Below are 17,884 nucleotides of genomic sequence, written 5' to 3'. Positions count from 1 at the left end.
AACTCACTGCAACCCAAGGAAAGTCCCCAAAACACGCTGTTTGCAGTTACATAAAAGTCCTACCCAGGCTCTGGAATTCGGAGACCAATTGTTATTATTGCTAGCATCATCATGAGTGAAGAACCCCAAAGGGTTCATCTCCCCACTCGAAATTAAAAGCAAATCTCAAATGAACACATGTTTTCACAGAATCGAGCAGACCTTGTGCAGGAGCTTGTGCAGTTTTGTAGCTGTGATTGTGCAAACCAGGTATGACTTGAATGTGTTTGCAGAAACTGTCAGTCAGACCATCCGCTTAGAAAACAGGATCTCTTGTGTCTCTCTGAAAGTGGCTGGGCTCCTCTTGCACAAATCACAACATGATAAAAACATTTCCATACTGGCAAGGTCAAGGGATGTGCCATCTCCCAGTTATTGCCACTTGCATGTGCAGCTAGAAACAGTCCCATGTATTTTGATAGCTTCAACACCATTGAAAAGTTTGGCTCCAGAGGGTCACTTCCAATTTTTCACAGCAGAAATGAGCCTCTCTTTGACAGCCCATATTTCTTGAGCGCTGTTCAACGGTGGCTTTCCATAGTAGCTTGATTTTATTGCCTGCTTATAGGGAAAAGCAAGTTAAGTGTAGGATGTCAAAAAGAGAGAGCTCTATCTCTGCATTTGAAGAAAAAGAAGTTTGCAGAATAGACTTTGCTTTTAAAAAAAAACACCTTATTTTTTTAAAAAAATATTTTGTTTTTAGGAAAGAGAACAAAATTTTGACTCTTAGAGTCTGATTTGTTAAATTAAATCCCCTTTATAGTATCACGACCCAGCCTAGGTATCAAAGACTAATCTGAAGAAAGCAGTTCCATCTCCTGGGTTCTTAAATAAAGTGTTGTGTTTTGTTGGCATATGACAAAAACAAAAACAAAAAAAACACACACACAAAAAACAGCAGCAACAACAACAAAAACCACAGCTTCAAAAAATAGAGGTAGACATGATGTCCACAAAATGTAGATTCATTCTTGCTTTTGCGTGGTCATGGGGAAGCCCTCTCTTCCTGTGGGGAAAACGTGGGGAGATGAGCCAGAACCCTCTGTCCCATATCCACCCTTCATGTCATTGAACTGGGACCTCTCAGGCTGTCACTGATATCTGCACTCTTCCCTTCTCACCTGTTCCTTTCTTCCCACCCTGTTGAGGATGACGCATTATTAGAGACTGAGTCTTTCTTGGAAGGAATTTGAAAGGAACGAGGCACAATAAGTACCATTTCAGGTTAGAAATCGTGTTTCGGAGAGTGCGCTGCTTCTGAATAGAACTGTCCATCTACCTTGTTCCTTTCCCTTCCTTGTGTGGCAAACAGGAATGCAGGCATGGGACGGGAGCCAAGCCTGTCTTTTGTTCTTATTTTTAACTTATGATAATGGAACGTTTTCAGTCCACAGACATCTGCGCAACACATGATTAATCACAAGGTTTGAGGCCAGAGAACGCTAAGCAACAAGGCTATAATTACGTTATGGGGTTTTTAGTGACACTGAAATAAACCGCAAAAATAGGAAAAAAAAAATCTCAAGAGACATAGGATCTTTCAAGAATGCTTACCCAAGTTATATAACCAAGGGAAACTGCTGGTTTCCAAATTCCTCATGCTAGGGGATGACAGGGATATGTTGTTCATCAAAGGAAAAATCCTCAAATCCTAACTCTTTCCAGTGTAGCTCTCTGCCTTGTTTCAATAGCACTGGCTGCCTGGTCTCAGTGACTTCAATTCCTCTAGTGGCTGTTGATGTCTGTTTAACTCAAAACAAAGTGTTAGGTGTTCCTCCCTTTCTTCAAACTCTAAACAACCTTACGTTGCTCATCACCAGTTGGATATAATTGTTGTTTACAATCCGGAAAGAACCTCTTCTTGACCCAGTTAGATACCCCGTAGTAGAAGAGACGTAATTTGACCCTCAAACACCACAGGGGTTAAGGGTGCCAACCTCCCACACAGTTGAAAATACAAGGATAACTTAATTTGGTCGACATTGAAGGCAGACTCTGGAAATTTGGTCCATTGAACTGTGAGGGTCAATTGACAAAAAAATCTGCATATAAGTGGACCCACACAGTTCAAACCCACATTGTTCAAGGGTCAGCTGTACTTATATGTGGGTGCATTCCATTCCTAGGGTGCTTAATAGCATTATCATTATTATTTGGCAATGAACTCATTCAGATTTCATTGAAGTCTAATCAATCCAACTTATCTTTTTTGTTGTTGTTTAATTTTAAATTGTTGGGTATTCTTATTGTCAACAGATGTGTAGTTTGCGAATAAAGCTTTGTCTTTGCCAAGGCAATGGACAGAAAATAGGGTTTAGAGAAGCCGTGGAGACAGCAGTGGAAAGCATGGAATGCTTAATCAGGGGGGTTTCAATCTCATTGGCTCTGAGTAGTCACATGACCTTGGATAAGTTACCGATGTTTTCTGGCCTCTGTTTCCTCATCCAATCATCATGGGATGATGATGGTCCCCATTCATGGTGCTGTTTGAATGGTTCAGTGAGTCATATGAGAGGAGAGCAGGCCTCCCTGCATTGTATATGGCACCCAACACAAGTCAGTTAGTGTTTTTCCTTGTGTTTTCTTTTTTCTTTTGTTTTTTTCTGCTTTGTTTCTTCCTCTTTTTCGTTTCTGTGTTTTATTTTTCAATTAATTAATTAATTTTTGGTGTGTTTTGTATTGCTTACCTCATCACAACTGTGCAGCTGTGTCACACTCTCCTTTGTTGGAAAGACAACTCAGAAGTCAGGGTGTTTCAGGTCAAGGGCGATATGGCCACGGGTGCCCTCATGCCCACCTCATTTCTCCCACAGGATCATCGACGGGCGGGACCTGATGCCCCTGCTGCTAGGGAAACGCCAACGCTCTGAGCACGAGTTCCTCTTCCATTACTGCAACTTCTACCTGAACGCCGTGCGCTGGCACCCGCCGAATAGTGAGTACACAGACAGTCCCCCTACCCCGTGCTTCTTGTGGTTGTGCCATCACCGCCGTGCCCAGTCATGTGATTGCAAGAGGGCTTTGCTCCACAGAGGCCGGGGGACCTCAGGGTGCGACTGTGCTTTGCATTGATGTCCCCCCCACACCACCCCTCCGCCTCTGCTGTCTTATTGCTTCTGCTCCCATGGTTGTCCGGGTAGGATGTCAGCAGACCTTGACATTCAGCGACATTTGTGTGAGTGACGGCTCCTCCTTCAGGGAGAGGAAGCTTTGGTGCTCAGCAGGGCACCCGGCCTGTGCTTTGTGTGCCACCAGCTGCATCTCCTGGCATTGGCCCCTCACTCTGAGTCTCAGCCCCTCTGCTCTGTGCATGGCCGAGCTGTGCTTGGGGCTTCCCCCACCTGGAAGGACCTTCCTTCTGTTCTTTCCTGGGTAATGCTTATCAGCTGCCTCCCCACCCCGCCCCAAGAGCACCTCTGAAACACCGCGTCCTCTTTGCCTTCTCTCAGAGTGCTTTCTGCCGTTGTGTCGCTTTGAACTGTGGTACTATTGGGGTCCTTCCCCATGGTTCCGTCTCGCGTCTCCGAGATGATGGGCCATGACTCATTGATCTGTGCTTTGTCACAGATCGTGTGGGCTTCCCAGACGTAGATCTTTGGAACAAAGTTCAAATGCATTGACGTTGTCGTATTTCCCAGGTGTTCTTCAAGTTGTGTCTCTGTCGGCGGTGGAATCGATGTGGGTTTTCCGACACCAGTTTTAGAGTCGTATTCTCATGAGCCCAATGAGACAAATGGAACCAACTGATAATCCTAAGTGTAGTGAAAGGTTTCAGGTTTTTTTTTCACATATTTAAATTTGGGATTAATGATAGTGTTTATATCAATAAGAGGCCTAGAAACCCAGGAAAATCCAGCCACTATTTACACAATTCTTGTGTAATCTAGAGGTATATGAGTGTATATTGAGGTTGCACTTTGAGTTCACTCTTCAGAGGTTAAATAAAGCTCCCCTTTTCACTAGTGTGTTCGGCGCTGCTGCTTCTAGAAGCTATCTTCTCCCAGGACATCTGGGAATCTGATGGCTCACTTTAAACTCAGAGTGAGACACATATTGGCTTTCAAAGCATGCCTTTTCCCTCCCTACTCATCCAGACAATTTACCAAAGACTTCCCATTGAAAGATCAGCCTCTCCATTATTTTTTAAAGTGTGAAATTGCAACCCTTCCATTATCCACAGAAATCATACCAGTTTTACCCTTCATGCCTTCTACTTTCAATCTAGGCAGCTGCTGTGCAATATTTTTTAGAAGATGGATGGACAAAAACAGCTGTAAGATTCTAGACCTGGAAAAATTCTCTTTACCTGTCTCATCCGTGGGTCCAAAATTTCAAACCTCTGTAGGAATCGTGTTTCTTTTTTACGTTAATTGACTGCCTTTAGGTCCTAGCCATCTAATGAATGAGTACTGTACTCCTCCCTATTTCTCTTTATGTGGAGCCTGTGAGAAATGTATGGAATTAAGTTTCTGTGAGTCTCGGGTGTTTAAAAGAGTGTGATATCATGTCCTTCATGTGGCAAAATCAAATAAATAAAGCCACCCCCGACCCACCCCCTGTCCCCCAGTCAGAGAAGCCGGAAGGAGCATATTGGATCAGAGGCTGGAAAAACACATTATGTGGAGGAGTAAAGAGAAAAGAGACAGGAAGAGATAGAAAATAGGACTAAGTGTGAAAAACAAGACCCAGATCCTAATAGGCAGCTGGCCCTTGGATAAAATTTGCTTCTCCAACAGACACGAGTCCCATTTCCTCTTATGCAATTCCTGAAAATCTTCTGCCTCTAAACAGCAAGAAAAGATGGGGACTCACAGTGTGCCAATGCTGGAATCATGCACTGAGCTGAAGGGTGTCATTAAACATTGGGTTTTATCAGTCATCTCGTATTTACTTGTCAGGGTGTATCTGACACTCAGCATCAACGGCTGGTGTCTTTGCTGTCACACAAGGCTTCACAGTTATTTATTTAGTATTTCATGTGTTCGTTTATTCTGCAAGCATTTTCTGAGTGTCACAACCACTGTGCGAGGGTGGGCAACTGTCAGTGAGCAAAGCAGAGGTTTTACGTAACATCTGAAAAGGGAATTAAAAGTCTAGCCTCACCAACGACCTCTGGCATGTGCGGTTGCTGTGTAAGTAGCTTCCTGATTTCCATGCTGCTTACGTCTTAGACTATTTGGGGCCACGAGCTGTGCAAAGTGTTGAGAGCACACAAAGTGTGCATGAGGAGAGGGTGACTCTCATTTGTACCGAGTTACCTGTCAACTACAGAAAACCAATCAGTGAGTACAAGTTGGGTGAGTTGGCTTGGGTCATCTCAGGTCTGTTTTGGGAGGAGAGTGACAGACAGCCAGCTTGTTGTTAAACCATTGCTAATGGGAAGTCCGCCATGCTGGACGTATTTACACTAGGGCAATTGGCAGACACAGCAAGTCTGAGCTTTGCTTCTCGCCTCCGAGAGAACTAGCTTTACTGGTACCAGTGAAGTAGAGTCAACCAGAAATTGTTTTTAGGATCCAATTACCATTTGTCCTGATTAGTTGGAGGTCTAATTACTACAACTCCAAACTTATTAAATCCTTATTTTCTACAGATTTAGAGCTAGAATTCCATTAAAGCATGAATCCCTTTTAATTTTTATATGCAATGTTTCCTCTATGATATAACAATTTTATAAGTACAATAATCCTATGATTTCGTCGTCTGAGCCAAGTTGAATGACATAATTGAATCATGACCCGATATCATTATTCCCATTACATTTTTAAAAAACTCTCAAAAGCATTATCATAACATGGACAACCTTTCTTGCATTAAAAAGCGAATTTTAAGTTCAGATTTACTCTTCAATGTGTATTAACATTTTTGATTTGAAGTTTTGACATATGAAATGATGTTATTAAAAATTCAAAGGAATGACAGCTTGATTGTATGGATAAAATTTATCTTAGAAGGCAGGTAGGTACGTGGCTCCGGGATGTCTGTTGCAGATTTTCTAGCTGATAAAATTAGTCTATAGAATAAATGCTCGTATTACTATGAAATAGCCCTCAAACCAGCTGATCATACAAAGCTCCGTGACACGTGGTCATTCTGATGCTGAACCCACAAAAGCCTCATAAATCCTGTTACGTTTTGAATTCAAGTTAGTTGGAAACTTTTTCCCTGTGATTAAAATAAAAAAATACCTCACTAAAACAAAACCAAACAAGAAAAAGCAGTAGATAATAGAATTTTCCTACCCAACTCTTTCAAAGGTACCGTCTTTCCAAAATAGAGGATAAATAAGGTTTAAAATCAAAACAGTATTCCCATGGTAAGTGGGAAAAAAAAATGCTTGCTTTGCTCCCTATTTAAAATTTTCACTTCATTACTAAATTAATTTTGTCTCCAAAATGCACCTAAGAAAAGAGAGAAGATTCTAATTACAGCTACTTATGTCTCATGGGTTAACTGGTGTAAGGAAGGCTGTGCTTGGCTTTCGTGTGTGGTAATGATTTCAGTGGGCATCCATCCAATGCCTTCCTTGTCTGGTGACCAGAAGGGAGTCAAAGGCTCAGAAGTAAACTGTGGAGGACTGAAGCTGAGGTGATGTGGCATTTTCCAATGAACACTCGCTACGAACCATCACGTATTTCAGCTTACCTTAGAAAGATAAGCTCGCACCCTAGAAGACACATATACAGAGGGTGCCAAAAAATGTATATGCATTTTAAGAAAGGGAAACCCATATTACAATTACACTGATGGGAACCACTTTGAGCACCTCTTGTCATTGCAGAAGTCACACGTGACTTCTATTCATCTTTTGTTATCGGTATATGTTGAGTATTACAATCTTAATACAGTTATACAGTTGTTCCCTTTCTTAAAATGTGTATACATGTTTTTGACATCTAATTTCCTTTTCCTTTTTTGAGTACCTCAGCCAAATGCTGCATTCCCAGGAGCTTTTGCCGTGTCAGGCATTCACCCTTGAATTCTTTTAACCACCCCATAGTGAGGGGACGACATGGGACAGGTAATTGTAGCAATGCAGAATGACACTGTCTCAGGATGGACAGAATCTCTGACCACCTAGGAGGAGTGATGCCCAGGGATAGAGTCAGCTTTCCTAAAATATTTAAGTACATATTTAATTTATTTTATTTCATCATAATTCAGACTCTTCAGTAACAGGCTTAATGTACCCAACCATTTATTTCCTTTATGGAAAAAAACTCCTACATGGACTTCATTGTCTCCAACTTAACCTTTTAAACGTATATTTTCATACAGCACTTCATAAGACCTTGCAAACAGTATTAGACAATTTTTGAAATACACACTTTTCTACGGAAGTTTTCATACGTCTGACCTAAGATTACTGTCATCGCTGAAAAAAAATAGTGGCTCTGACTTTGTTCAATTTGCCACAGCGCAAACTTACTTCCTTATAGAGACAAAATAATCAAAATGGAATTTTCTTTCTCGAATACAAAAAATGAAAAAGAAAAAAAGCACCACTGTATTTCTGAGTGTGGGAACTCTTTTCAATCTTAGCTCAGCTCCCAGTTTATTCGAATCTTACTTCCCTTGCCCTTTGTTCACTTACAGTCTGAGTTTTACCATTTTATTGATTTTCTACAACATTTTTCACACGTCTTTTCTTTCATTTCATCTTGGGGTACCTCTCACTTCTCTAAATATGCTGATGTCCCTCACCTCTTTCTGGCTTGTTTCCATCTGCTATTGGACTGGTATTTTCTACAGGGACATTTTAGTTTTTACCCAGGCATGTTTTATTTAACAACTATTTACAGCAGTACCTCGGTTTTCTAACGGAATCCATTCTGGAAGTCCGTTCGAGTTCTGAAACATTTGAAACACCGAGGCACGGTTTCCCCATAGAAAGTAATGCAAAATGGATTAATCCGTTCCAGACCTTTAAAATCAACCCATAGAACTGCACATTTAGCATGAATTGTACTATCTGATGACACCACAGATCCATAAAATTTAAGGCATTCGTAAACCGAAATGTTTGTCAACAGAGATGTTCGAAAACTGACCTGCTAGCATATATCTTGCTCTCCTTTGTATCTTCTATACAAAAGTGTTTCATAGGTAGTTTTGTACTTTGCCCTTTGTTAATCACTTATTCTTGAAATTAGTCTTTTTACGTGGCTATTGTGTATCTTTTGAAGACATGCTTAGTAACAACACACCCTGACACTTGTTCCATCTCTGCTGTCTAGCACATATTCTGCTACAGACTGTGCATTTGATCTCTTTTAAAATCCTCACAATCAAAAGCAATTTTGATTATCTTCGTGTCAGATTAGTCTGTGAGTGACAGAAAACAAAAAGAAACAGTCGCTTCCAGCAGAGGGAAGTGCCTATCACCGCGTCATGAGTGAAAGCCAGAGGTGGGTGGTCCGCGAGTCTCAGACAGGCAGACCCCATACCTGAGGACCCTGGGCAGCGTCCTCTTCCTGATGAATGATGGTGGTGTCCACCTAGGGGCATCACGATGAAAGAAGGGATGGAAAAGAGGAGAGGAAAAGGGTGCATGTCAGTTAGTTCCCAAGGAAGATATCCAGACTCTTCCAGTTAAATCATGGAAGTTGGTCACCTGTCCTCACCTAGCTTGATGGGAGGCTGGCAAGTGGAGTCTTCAGTCTGGTGTCTGTGGGCCCACATAATACTCGGTCACTGGAAGGGCTGGAGAACGGCTGGTGGTCTCTCCCAAGTTAGTTCTCCCATTTATAGTTGGGGAGACAGAGACGTAGGACGTCCCATAATAGCATGCAATTACAGAGTTGATGGCAAAGTTGGATTTACAACCAATGCTGCCTGTCGTCAGAGGTGGCCCCCTCTGTTCATTGGAACTTCTTCACTTCCGACAATCGGGTCTTTTACTCACAACCACAAAGATGATTCTTCATTCTGACTATCTATCTGAGCATCTTCACATCTGCATGGACTGTTTCTTGGATTCCTACATGTTGTCTTATTCCCTAAGTGTAACCAGTGGGGGACATCAGCTCCCGTCTTCCCTCTACTGGCTCTGTCACTTATCCTTACCCTCTCAGTGGCCGTCATGCTCATCCTTCATGCCCTTCCATGCATATTCTTTTCAGAAGGCACGACTGACTTTTGCCAGTGACTGACCCATTTGGATGCCAAGAGACCCTGAGATAAATGTATTTCCAAAATCTCTGACTTCCTTACTCATTTATCTGCTATTACCAGGTAGCCATTACTTCAGAGCAGTCTGGATGTCTGTCCGGCTGAAGGTCTGTTGGGCACTGAATGATTTTAGGCAGGACGATTCGGGTAGCACCCAAGGAGAGACAACAGGATGTACTCGGCTTGCTGTCTGTCCACAAGGACAGTTTCTTCCCTCTCTGTCTGTCTCTCCCTGCTCATCTCATCCGTGTATTAATGTACACAGCAAATTTTCATCAACCATCCATTCTGTGGAAGGCATTCTGAGAGCAAATAACCTATTGAGAGAAATGGAGTCTGCAGACGGTGGTAGCCTAGAAGGGCTGATTGCCTGGTGTAAATTAGTGAGAGGAACAAGGAAATGCTGATAACGTCTGGCTGGGAATCGGGACAGGCTCAAGGAGGAGTTGTTGCAGGGCCTGGAAGGATGGGTAGGATGTCAGCATGCAAAGAAAGGGAAGACCTCCGTGTGCATTGTGTACCCCACCTTGCACCACGTTGTATATGCCCATCCCCCAATGTGCAAATTGAGGCTTAGTCAAAGAGAGCGTTTTGTTTGCGGACACTCAGGCATTACTTGGGGGAGCACATGTTGCTGTGTCCTGTCAAGGGTTAAGAAGAGGACCAGGGTCTGCTGTGTCCTGGGATCATGGGAGTGTGCTGAGTTAGAAGACACCGGTGCCCTGGGCAGCTCCGGGTGGGGCCACATCATAATATGTCTGGGTCTAAGAAAAGAACTGGGGCGTTGGTGTAGGGTGGCTGTCTGAGGAGAAGGGACCATACAGAATGAGATATGAGGTGTATCACAGCAGCAAAGGGGTCTCCATGGACTTGCGGACTATAGGATGGATTTTCAGACATCATCAGTTCAGCAGATGAAGTCACCATGACTCAAAACCAAGCCTCGGGTCCCGTGGGTGTGGGTCCCTTGCAATGGGAACGCGGAAGAGCATTTGGAATGGTTCTTGAAAAATCCCAAGATGGCGCTCTGGCAGGAAAAGCTGCCAAGACCCTCCCTGAGTCTCTGTGTCTGGCTCCTATGATATATACATGCTATCCTCCAAGCATCCGAAATAAATCTTGCCAGGACTAATAGCTGAACAACATTCATTGGGGGGAACGTCTAAATTTGAGTGATAAATTAAGAACCAGTGTGTCGACACCATTTAAATTTAGTTTCCATGCTCTTTAACTCTTTCACTGTGTTAACTGATTTCATTCCCCCCCCCCAAAATGGGTTAGAAATCCACAAAAGAACAAAAAGTTGATATTTTGACTGTTTTATGCATTTAATGATCACAATTTGAACTGGTTTGTATATAAATGACATTGTTTTTATGTTGAAAAATTTCGGATATATTCATTCAGATCTATCCGACCATCATGGCAAAAGGGTTAAGAACCCTTGATAGAGGGGGAAAAATATCTTAACACGTGTTGCACGGGCAACAGATTTCAGAGCAGGCGGAAACCGATATGTTTTTCACTTAGATGGACTGCAGCTCTATATTCACAGCTAACTGATATGTGGTCTTGCTGTGTACCCACAAATGTTCGGAGAGCTTTAGGGTTGTTAATTCTGTAAGGCATGCCACGAGGCCAGAGAGGACACTGGACGACAGAGGTTAAATGGCCATGCCCAGCCTCATACAGCTAGGAAATCACAGAGCTGGGACCTGATCCCAAATTGTCAGCCCCTGGCGTGACATGTACACGTCAACAGAAAGAGCAGAAACAAATCATACTAAACAAGGCACCAAAACACAAAACACTCCGGAGCCCACAACAAAAGGTATGGACACACAGTCCTAATCATGCCCGCACACCCCCGAGAATACCAACATCAAGTGAAATACAGTTTTCTCCAACAACCAGTAGGCTGGGATTTTTAAAATAGAGAAAAAAATATTTTTGAAACCCAGCGTTTTTCTAGTATATGGAAAAATCCGGGATGAAATAAATTATCAAAGTAATTTTGGCTGTTCCCTTCCCTCTCCCCCCCACTAAATAATAATTTTCAAAGACAAGACCATATATACCTATTAGAAATAGGTATATCTTTCTAAGGTGCCTCCTGTTTTATCAAGTGACTGTGATTTACCCCTTTCCTTTGAAGATGAGTGTTCCTGGTGAATAACAGAGAAGGGTGGTAACGTAAGGCTCCCTAACTCATAGACCTGTGTGTAGTAAAAGGCGGCTCCGTTCCTCTATTTGAGCAGCTCCACAATGCTCCAGGGGAAGAGTACAGAGAATAAGCAATCTATCACTTTAGAAAAAAAGGTATAAAAATTCAAATTTGAGGATGAAAAGGCAAACACCTGTATAGCTACCAAACAGTTCTTCGGGGAAAGAAAAATTTATTTTTGATTCTGCAGATGTCCGATATAGCAATTGCTTAGCTCTTCCTGGGCGAGGGAGCCTGAGGTGGACTGATTGGCTTTTAAGTCAATCTTCCAGCTCATCTCTGGCAGGATGGAGCTAAATTGGTAATAGCAGAATCTGTGTGCGTGGCTTTCAAAAGCAAGTGGGAAACACAGGTCTTTAAAAGGAATCTGGTCCAGGATCCTGCCCTCTCTTCGGTTTTAAACACACGGAGACATGACGTGATTGCCAAGTTCGAAACACCCTCCAGATTTGCAGCGTTCTGAGCAAGAGCCAAAGGGGCTTCCCATCTGGGTCACTGCCGTGGCCCTGGCGGACCCTGGGTGAGGATGGAGTCTGAGTGGCTTCAGTGTCACAGGAGGGGTTTCTGAAGGAAATCTGTGGTACCTGGGAGGAAAGGGAAATGAGAGGACCGGCTGGAAAGAATCTTAATCTTACCCGCTTCCTTTTTAAACTCTGCTGGGGGACAGTCGCCATACCCAGCCCAGCAGGTCTGCATGCCAGCCTGACTTCATCTGTAAAGGCCCATCTGCTGAGCACATGTACATTGGCACAGACCTGATGTCCCACCTCTCCCAGCTCCAACTGTGACACAGACGGGATGGTTCTATAATGCAGTCCCTTTAACAGAATCACCTGTAACATATTATTACTGGCACTGTGTTTCCTAGTTCTTCCCAAAAAGACCACAGAGAGGCCACATTCCATTGCCTAAGCTTGACTGAGGTCACAGGCTCTTTGGAGACCCTGCAGACACCCATGACAATTGTTGTTCTTTGATTCTGTTAATTTATTTCATGTTCAGATCACGACAAAAGTCACCATGTGCCTGTAAATTATCAAAGGGGATTAAATAGGGGTGTGACGCTTACTTGTGGGAAAGTGGCTACAATTTTATGTAAAAAAGCTGTAAGCGGAACGTGGAAAGGACCCTGGCATTTCGCACCTAGTTCCAGTCGGTTCAGACACATGAATTCTCTGTTTTCATCTGCTGCAATTTTCACACGCCGTTTTAGACCTCTGCCAAACGGTGTTTGATTTAGCAGTCCGCGCTTCAGAAAGCTATCACGTTGTGGAATAAACAGGACATCAATCGATTATTTCATCATTGTTTGAAAATTATTTATTTTCCTAAAAAATTCAATAGTTGGGGATTTCGTGGAACACAGAATTTATACCTGAAACACAATTTAACCCTTCCTACTCTGGGGTCAACGAATCCCCATAATTTGAGGTTTCTAACACCTTGATTAAAGTGTAACATACAGACCATAAAATTCCAGTTGAATAATTTTTACCGCATGTATGGACTTCTGCAACTGTAGTCACGATCTAATATTAGAGCATTTCCTTCACCCCCCAAAAGATCACCTCTGTTTCCCATTTGCAGTCTGTCCCTATCCTCGGTCCCAGACTCTTGTAATTCTGGATTTGATAGGTTTGGGCTTTCTCAAAGCTGAGAAAATGAAATGTTAGCTGAGGTCCTAGCATGTGGAAGATTGTTCCTGATGGCTCTGTGTGTGTGTACATGCAGGCTTATCTCCCCTCATGTACCTGTTAGCATTGAGCTTACCTCTTCCTTCCTTTTTGTTTTAAGCAGAAAACACACAGGCTGCAACTTTAATGGGTTGACGCTGGAGTGCAGGAGATGACAGAGCCAGGAGCCTTCTGAAACCTGTTAGTCAATATATACAGAGGGTGCCAAAAAATATATATACATATTTTCAGAAGGGAAAAAACTATATTAATTGTAATAGTCAACATATACCAATAACAAAAGATGAATACAAGTCACATTTGACTTCTGCAATTATAAGAGGTGCTCAAAGTGGTTCCCATCAGCATCCCGACGCTTCTGATGATGGCAAAATCTTCCTTGAGCCACGTTGACCAAAGTGTCCACTTGTATACATTTTTTGGCACCCCCGGTATATTTAGCAAGTGCCCTGTCTACGTTTCCAGGCTGCAATGTTTATTAGACTAAAATGACGGTCCGTTTGAATTCTGTGCTCACACAATTAATCGGCTTTTCCCCTCTGGTAGCATAGCACCATCTAATACATTAGGGATTGGGAAAAAGAAAGGAGAGGGAGAGAGTAAAGAGAGAGAGGGAAAGAGAGATTCTGAAGAAGAAAACATGATGGTTATAATGTGTGTAAATTTGGGCCACGGTAGCTATTGCTTACTCAGTGTCATCTTTGGTCTTTGGCAGTGAAACAGTTATGCATGCTTTTGTTTCTTCGTTTTTAAGCTCTGACACTTCTTCTTTTGAGCCGCAAGTGTGAGAAATACGCAAATTTCATCCATAATGGAATGCTAAGCCTCCACCTTCTTAAAGCCCATCGCAGCGTAATTTCTATGCATGTTCTCACTTGTGGTCTCTGTCAGGCCAGTGTTTCCCCATGACACCAACACCTGTCCTTGTAAACCACAGGCACATCCATCTGGAAAGCTTTCTTCTTCACGCCCAAGTTCACCCCGGAGGGCGCCAACGGGTGCTTTCCCACCCACGTGTGTTTCTGTTTCGGGCACTTCGTCACCCACCATCACCCGCCATTGCTCTTCGATCTTTCCAAAGACCCCAGGGAGAGAAGCCCAGTAAGTCCCACGACCGAGCCCCGTTTCCAGGAAATCCTGGAAACCATGCAACGCGCTGTGGATCGTCACGCCCAGACCGTGCAAAGAGTCCCCAATCAGTTGTCTCTGGGGAACCTTCTCTGGAAGCCGTGGCTTCAGATGTGTTGCTCGTCCTTCTTCAGCCTCTCGTGCCAGTGTGACCAAGAAAAACAGGATGGAAGGGTGAGCCATTAGCTGCTGTGCGTCTGGGGACACGATGGACACGTGGTGTCCACTCCAGCTCCTTCATTACAAAGGCACACTGGGGGTGACGATGGGTTCAAACAGTGCTGCCAGCACTTGGCCCTGGGATTCATTTCTCTATCTCAGCACTGAAGGCCCCAGAAAGAGCCTCCCAGCGACCCTGTGGGGAAGAAAAAAAATCAAGGTTTGCCGATTGTAGAGGGACAAATGTTCATTGGACGTGTACGTTCGGTGGCCAGCTCCAGTGCAGACAGGTGGTAGGACAGTGCAAAAGGCCACCTGGTCACCCTCGACAAGAATGTGTGATCAGCTGTCCACGGTGGCACCTAACCCGCAATCCCATATGATGGCACGGCCTCCATCACACCGCCACTGCTCCGATAAAATAGGGAATCCCACTTTAAAAAGCCTTTAGTAAATCTTCCCACACGCAGCTTTATACTGAGTAAAGTGCCATCTTCCATACCAATAACAGGTGATGATAAGTTCCAGTGTACTTATTGGAAGGCAATTATTAGCAGTATTATTTAGAACATAGGAAATGCTATTCAGAATTCATATATTTATATATAATGTTTATTTCTTTCCTCAAGAAGGTTAAGGTATTTCATATATGGAACTACAAAGTTACCACTATGTAACTAAAAACAATAGCCTCACAGACAGATTCTGACTTTCAGTGTGGATTTCCCATTCCAGAAATTGCTGAAAATCCATCACATTGTTTTAGGAAACAGTCTTATTAAAGAGTGCACTAAAGTGTTAATACTATGTTAGGATTATTGCTTATATAATTTTGCAGGAACTACTTAAAGCCACTATTATTAATTTACATGTTAAGATGATTCTCTTTACTCAAAATTTAACATACTCAATGCCAGTGGACTTGTAGAGAACTCTTTTTGAAGTGGGAGTGTGTGTTGGAGGATTAAATAACTTGAAACATGTTTACAGGTTATGGGAACACATGTTTACACATAGAGTTATTGCTTATTCTGTGCAATGTCAATGGAAAATGAAGGAAACGTATACCTCTAGAAGTAAAATGAGCTTTTCAAGAAGCATCTGCCTCAGAATAATGTAGCTCACCCTTACTTTTCAGGGTTTTTGGAAATCAGGTGTATTTCTAATAACCATTTGCCCTCTGAAAGTTCTGCTTCCAATGTCCAACGGGAAAATAGAATTCTTTGGTCTGGGAGAGACCGTACCTTGAAGACCTAGGTTTTTGTTTTGTTTTGGTTACAGAGCTGTCTGGCTACTGGTTTTCCAAGCATTCATTTATTACCTCTTGAGTTGTATGTCCAAATTTCAGAGGGTTTGGAAGCTTTAAGTACATTCTTAACAAAAACAAACAAACAAACAAAAAATGTCACATTCCCAGCGTTTTGTAGATGTTACAAGCTAAGCAAAGAGTAATATGTAGAGAAGCATTGTTTTAAGAAATCAGTAACAGTACACAAAAGACAACAATGCCGCTTGTGTGTCGCGATCCTCAAGGATTCAGGAAAGGAAACAGACTTGCGATTGCCCTGGGGGATGTACAGGGAAAAGAGGAGAAAAGAAACAGGGAAAGTGTTTGGACCGTGTATGTAAACTGAGTACCTCTGGTTAAGGCTTCTTAAACCCTCATTCTACTCATGTTAATAAGAAGTGAAAATAAAATTTTTCATGACAAAAAAGTCGTGCTGCAGCACCTTGCTTTCTCCGGTTGCTCCATCCAGCAAATATGTGTTGTGTTTACTGTGTTCAGCAATGGGGAGGGCAAGTTTGAGTTCAACGAATGTTTTATGGCGTCCAGAAGGTGCAAGGGAGGGACTAAAAGTGCAGAGATGGATAAGAAGAAAGAGAGCCCCTGAACTCCTTCGTGAGAGGGTGCGGCAAAGCCAAATTACCCATCACGCACACTGCCCCGGGCCTTTTCACGGGCTCACCAAAAATGCCTTTTATTTTATTTTTTTAATTTCACTCATTCCCCACCTCCTTCTCCTCTGCCAACCATCCTCTGCCAACCATTTCTGTTTTGTTTTATTTATTATTTATTTTTAATTGATTTTAAAATGCATTTCTAGTTACTATTTACTTGTTTGTTTACATCCCATGTATAAGTGAGATCATATGGTATGTGTCTCTCTCAATCTGACTTATTTCACTTAGCATAACACCCTCTGGGTCCATCTATGTTGTCACAAATGGCAGGATTTCATTATTTCTTATTGTGGAGTAATATTCCATTGTGTATGTGTGTGTGTGTGTGTGTGTGTGTGTGTGTGTGTGTGTGTGTGTACAGAGGGTGCCAAAAATATGCATACAGATTTTAAGAAAGGAAAAAAGTGTATTAAAATTGTAATAATATATACCGAGAAGTAAAGATGAATACAAGTCACGTTTGACTTCTGCAATGACAAGAGGGGCTCAAAGCAGTTCCCATCAGCATCCAGGCACTTCTGATGACGGCGAACTCCTGCTTGAGCCACGTTGACCAAAGTGTCCCCTTGTATACATTTTTTGGCTCCCCCAGTATACACACTGCCTCTTTATCTATTCATCTATTGAAAGACACAGACATAAATCTGGATTTCTTTTGAAATCAGAGGGAAAAAATGAACACGTGGTGGTGAAGAGCTTATGCACACATGGGTACCACCACAGCTGTAAAACCCAGTGTCAGACTGTTTTTAATATGTTTTACGTTTCTATGTACATAGCTTTGTCCTAAAACATGCCTGTATGGTTTCCCTTCATGGGCCTGTGTACGTTTTAATGGGACCTGCACCAACCACATGAGGCTGCTGCTTTTCTCCACAGATTTGAGAGCTGAGAAGCTTGAACAGTCTAAAGTTTGATATGAAAAGCATTGTTCTGCCTTTCTGGATTCCTCAGGGAAACCAAAACCGGGTCAGGAGAACCCCCTGGAGTGGTGAGGAGGAGAAGGAAAATTGAAGGGACGCTGGAACTCAGATAGGCTCGCTTCCCATCCAGCAATTCTGGATGAAAGCTACAATGTGTCCCCAGGGAGGTGGGCAGGCAATGGATGGTGTCAGGGAGAGGTATGTGTGGACACAAGACGCTGAGTTTGTAGAAGTTCCTCTCCACCTTTGAAGTGGTATAAAAGCCAAACGTCATTCCTTCCTCTGTAGTTCTCAAAGAATGGGGTGTGTGTGATGGTGTGATGTAAATGCCAGCCTCCCTGGAAATCCTTGCTGACTGATCTCCACTTCCATTCCGTTTACCTGGCTTCCTGCAGGACACTGTCCCGCCTGCCTGGGACCACATGAGTTGGGGACGTTAGCCCCATGACATCCTTTTTTTCCCCGAACCACAATCTGCTTCTGCATTGCTAAAGCTACATCTAGCGAGTGTCGCCTAATACCATTTTTTTATGTCATGGGCTCTGAATAAAGTGGTCTCATAATCTACCTGTACTGAGCAGTAT

At 42.9% G+C, this 17,884-nt stretch overlaps 1 protein-coding gene across 3 annotated transcripts in view; it reads left to right on the top strand.

Moving 5' to 3' along the window:
* The window catches only part of STS (steroid sulfatase), a 141,874-nt gene extending 125,749 nt beyond the window's left edge, over window positions 1-16,125 (top strand). For all 3 annotated transcript variants that reach the window (XM_081041989.1, XM_081041990.1, XM_081041991.1), the window contains 2 exons: window positions 2,853-2,974; window positions 14,066-16,125. In XM_081041989.1, the coding sequence (XP_080898115.1) occupies window positions 2,853-2,974; window positions 14,066-14,442 (499 nt within the window). In that variant the 3' untranslated portion in view covers window positions 14,443-16,125. The remainder of the gene's footprint in view (window positions 1-2,852; window positions 2,975-14,065) is intronic.
* The last annotated feature ends 1,759 nt before the right edge of the window (window positions 16,126-17,884 follow it).

This window comes from Rhinolophus hipposideros, assembly GCF_964194185.1.
Source record: "Rhinolophus hipposideros genome assembly, chromosome: X".
Taxonomy (NCBI): Eukaryota; Metazoa; Chordata; class Mammalia; order Chiroptera; family Rhinolophidae; genus Rhinolophus; species Rhinolophus hipposideros.
The sequence above is the reverse complement of the archived record's forward strand: the minus strand, read 5'-3'. Positions and strand labels throughout refer to the sequence as shown.